The following is a 3,571-nucleotide window of genomic DNA, read 5'->3' on the forward strand; positions in this document are numbered from 1 at the left end:
TAAAAAACAATCTTTCACTCAATCTGCTGGAAATAAAATCTTGGCAAAGCAGTATGCCACTGATATCCTGAGTTTTGTTTGTCATAGTAGTTGCCTAGTTCACCAGCGTTCTCTCTCACTGATATTTTATTTCGTGTCGGAACATTCATCCCAATTCCACACAACCTCAACATGTTTGCTCCTAAAACTTGTTTATGCGTGTCTTTTTTGCCTAGGGTCCCTCTGGATTTGGTGGTATGATGGGAGCACACGCAGGAATGTCTAATATGATGCGAAATGTGACTGGAGGTTATGACTCAGATGCAGAAGGTGGTAATGCCGGAAACATGGCTAGCTTTGCCGACAAAGCCGTAAGTCTGCAAAAAATATATATTTTCTCGTGAATATTTCATTGCAATTTTCTCATCTCTATTGTAGGTTCGGCGGGGCTTTATCCGAAAGGTGTATGGCATCTTGTCTATTCAACTTATGATCACTTGTGCGATAATCGCCATTTTTGTATTTGTGGACTCGTTGCGAATTTTTGCAATCCAAAACAGAAGTTTATATTGGGTAGCCTTTGGACTCACAATGGTAAGGGAGGGCACTAATTTTAAGTCATTGATCTCTTCTATGCCTTTTTGAAGTGTATTGCCTCAGGTTGAGATAGATTGTCCCTGTGTGAAGAAATGATGCACCACCAACTTATTCAGTGCTTGTCTTAGTATGACAAATAATTTCAGATTGTACTAGTTGAACAAAGAGCATATGCGTAAGTCTACATTCGCCCTGAGACAGCTTTTATAATATTGTTATTCAACGTTTCTCTATAGGTGTGTATGATTGCCATGGCTTGTTGCGAAAGTGTCAGACGAAAGGCCCCAACCAACTTTATATTTCTTGGGATTTTCACTAGTAAGTGATCCACCAATTACTAATTTACATGCGCCCTCAGGATGATCTTTGTTCATCATCTCGCTCCTTCCAGTTTGTGAGGGGTTCATGATGGGGACCTTGGCGGCCCATTTCCAAGCGGATGCCGTTCTCATTGCGGCTGGAATCTGCGCCGTGGTCACGTTAGCCTTGACCATCTTCGCTTTCCAAACCAAATACGATTTCACCACTTGCGGGGGAATGCTTTGCGGATTGACCGTCATCCTCATGTTGGCCGGTATTCTGATGATTTTCATGCCACACAACAAGTAAGTGTGACAATTCAATAATAACATCTATGCGTGGCAGTACTCCTGCAGACAACCTTCAGTTCTGACGCTTTCAGGAGGATCTTTCTTTGTTTTGAACCATGGGTCCTTTAAGTAGGATTTGACTGATGAGCAGGGCTGTTCAAGTAATGTAAATAAAATGGGCAAAAAGTGCAATTAAAAAATGCAACAAAAAGAGCAAATTTAAGCAGATCTTGCCAGTTTAATTTGCACTTTTTACATGAGCTAGTTGCAAAAATAATGAAACAACAAAACGCCATGGTAAGCTAAATTCAACAGGATGTCTATAAAGGGTGTCTATAAGCACTCTACTCTGCTGAATGATTGTAGCAAACTTTATTTCTTTCTGAAAGTGTGCCACGCAGCCTAAGCCAAAAACATTATAGCATTCTAGGTTACTAAATAAACTCTTAATTTTGAATGTGCTTTTTAACAAAAACCACTTGCGTCATGGCAATTCGTGCATCAATTGCGTGGCGCTTCAAGTATGCATACCACATGTACGGAAAAATACCTTTTTATCACGAGATACATTGGTCATGTACTGAACAAAGCGAAGTATTTGGAGCAATTTGCTTTTGATAGACACAATTTTGAATGGTTGTGTTGTCTAAAAAGCAAGAAAGTCACGCCATTTAGATCCAAAAAGGCAAAAAAACGAAACGTGGAGAAATGGCAGACAAAAATTGATTTTTTAATTTTTTTTCCCTTCAAAATTCAAAAAAGAATGAAAAGCGTCAGTTTTTGAGCCAATAATGCAACAAAATGCAAAATACCCGAAATAATGCAAATAGATTGGAAAAAGTGAAAAATGATGCATTTGCATTTTTCGGACAGCCCTGCTGATGAGTCTTAGTATTTTTTTTGAGAGGTCACTGGCCTTCTCGTCAAAACAGTGAAAGAAAAAAAAACCAAAAAATGTGGTCGTTTCAAACTGCCTAATCATGGCATATTCAAGATAGAACAATTCCTTTTTCTCACCCCTGTTTGTTCGGTTTTTGATGCCCTCGGCTGGTTGAATTGGCCATCAACTACTCGAATCTCCTTGGACATGCAATTGGCTTGCAATGCTGGGTCGGAGTAATTCTGAGCTTTTTCAGAATATGTGAAAACAAAAAGTGAGAAATAGAGATCGCTGGAATTAGAAGCCAGTCACGTTTATAAAGTTTACGATGATGTATTTAATCTTAGAGATGCCATTTTTGAATGGCATCTCTAAGATTAAATACATCTCTCAAAACAGAATTTGAAGGGCCAAATGCACATGATAGTTTTTCCTTTGAATGGAGGTCGGAAAAAATTGGTACTAGTTACTAAGAAATAATTCTTGTCTTGTTTTGCAGATGGGCTATGATTGGTTATGGATCGGCTGGAGCACTCATCTTCTCTATGTACATCGTGTATGATACCCAACTGATGATGGGTGGGTCCCACAAGTATTCGATCGATCCGGAAGAGTATATTTTCGCCGCTCTCAACCTCTACTTGGACATCATCAACTTGTTCATGTACATTCTCATGATCATTGGAGGATCTAGAAGCGATTGAAGTGGTAAACAAGGGCCTCCGGATCATCAATGTGGTGGCTAATGACCCCAAATCTCAAGTGTTTCTGCAAGATTACCGTGTTTTCTACACCCTCCAAAACCAGTCCAATTTCAAACCTCTTTTTTGTCCTATTGGCTTTGCTTCCCTTTGAAGACGTGTAGACGTGTTAAATCTTTCGAGAGTTCTTTGTCAAACAACCAAATAAGTTTAAGTAAGGATATTTTGAAAATAAAATCCAAAAAGAGTTCGGAATAGTCGTATATTTGAATTTAGGGACTGTTTGAGAATCCCCGAATCGTCACAATGAGGAATGATATTTAAAGGTTAGGTGATTACATTTTTTACTTACCGTGGGGAGATAAAGTAGTGTCACAGGCCCGTTCGGGCACTTGGACTATCTTGAGCCGTTACATGTATTTTTTCCTTTTTAAGCAAGACATGGCCTCTGTCATGAATAGGGCAGGTAAAAACATTGCACTATAAACGACCAAGTATTAAAATTATTTTTAAGCGAAAATGCTGCAACTATTTTAAAAATATTTGTTATTAAAATGCATAAACACACAAGTAGGACTTCGCATTTCTGTTTTTGGAAGTGCACATTTGCCCATGAGTTTGGTCTGGTAGTATTTTCTGCTTCATTTACGTTCTCAAGTTCTCAAGACGGAGAAAAAAATGTCACTCCAATATGACTAGATTGTTAGCTTCTTCAGGATGGAATTGACTTTAGCTAAGAAGAAGTTAGTGAACCAAGCTTGCTAAATAGATTTTGCACCAATCACTCAATGCTCCACTTTTCCTCTTGTTTGAGGGTCACTTGG

General features: G+C 38.8%; 1 protein-coding gene across 2 annotated transcripts in view; it reads left to right on the plus strand.

Moving 5' to 3' along the window:
* LOC131891898 (protein lifeguard 3-like) overlaps positions 1 to 3,002 on the plus strand; it is an 8,687-nt gene extending 5,685 nt beyond the window's left edge. For both annotated transcript variants that reach the window (XM_059241584.1, XM_059241585.1), the window contains 5 exons: positions 216 to 350; positions 418 to 573; positions 813 to 894; positions 968 to 1,181; positions 2,546 to 3,002. In XM_059241584.1, coding sequence (XP_059097567.1) covers positions 216 to 350; positions 418 to 573; positions 813 to 894; positions 968 to 1,181; positions 2,546 to 2,750 — 792 coding nt within the window. In that variant the 3' untranslated portion in view covers positions 2,751 to 3,002. The remainder of the gene's footprint in view (positions 1 to 215; positions 351 to 417; positions 574 to 812; positions 895 to 967; positions 1,182 to 2,545) is intronic.
* The last annotated feature ends 569 nt before the right edge of the window (positions 3,003 to 3,571 follow it).

This window comes from Tigriopus californicus, chromosome 12 (assembly GCF_007210705.1).
Source record: "Tigriopus californicus strain San Diego chromosome 12, Tcal_SD_v2.1, whole genome shotgun sequence".
In the NCBI taxonomy this organism is placed as follows: Eukaryota; Metazoa; Arthropoda; class Copepoda; order Harpacticoida; family Harpacticidae; genus Tigriopus; species Tigriopus californicus.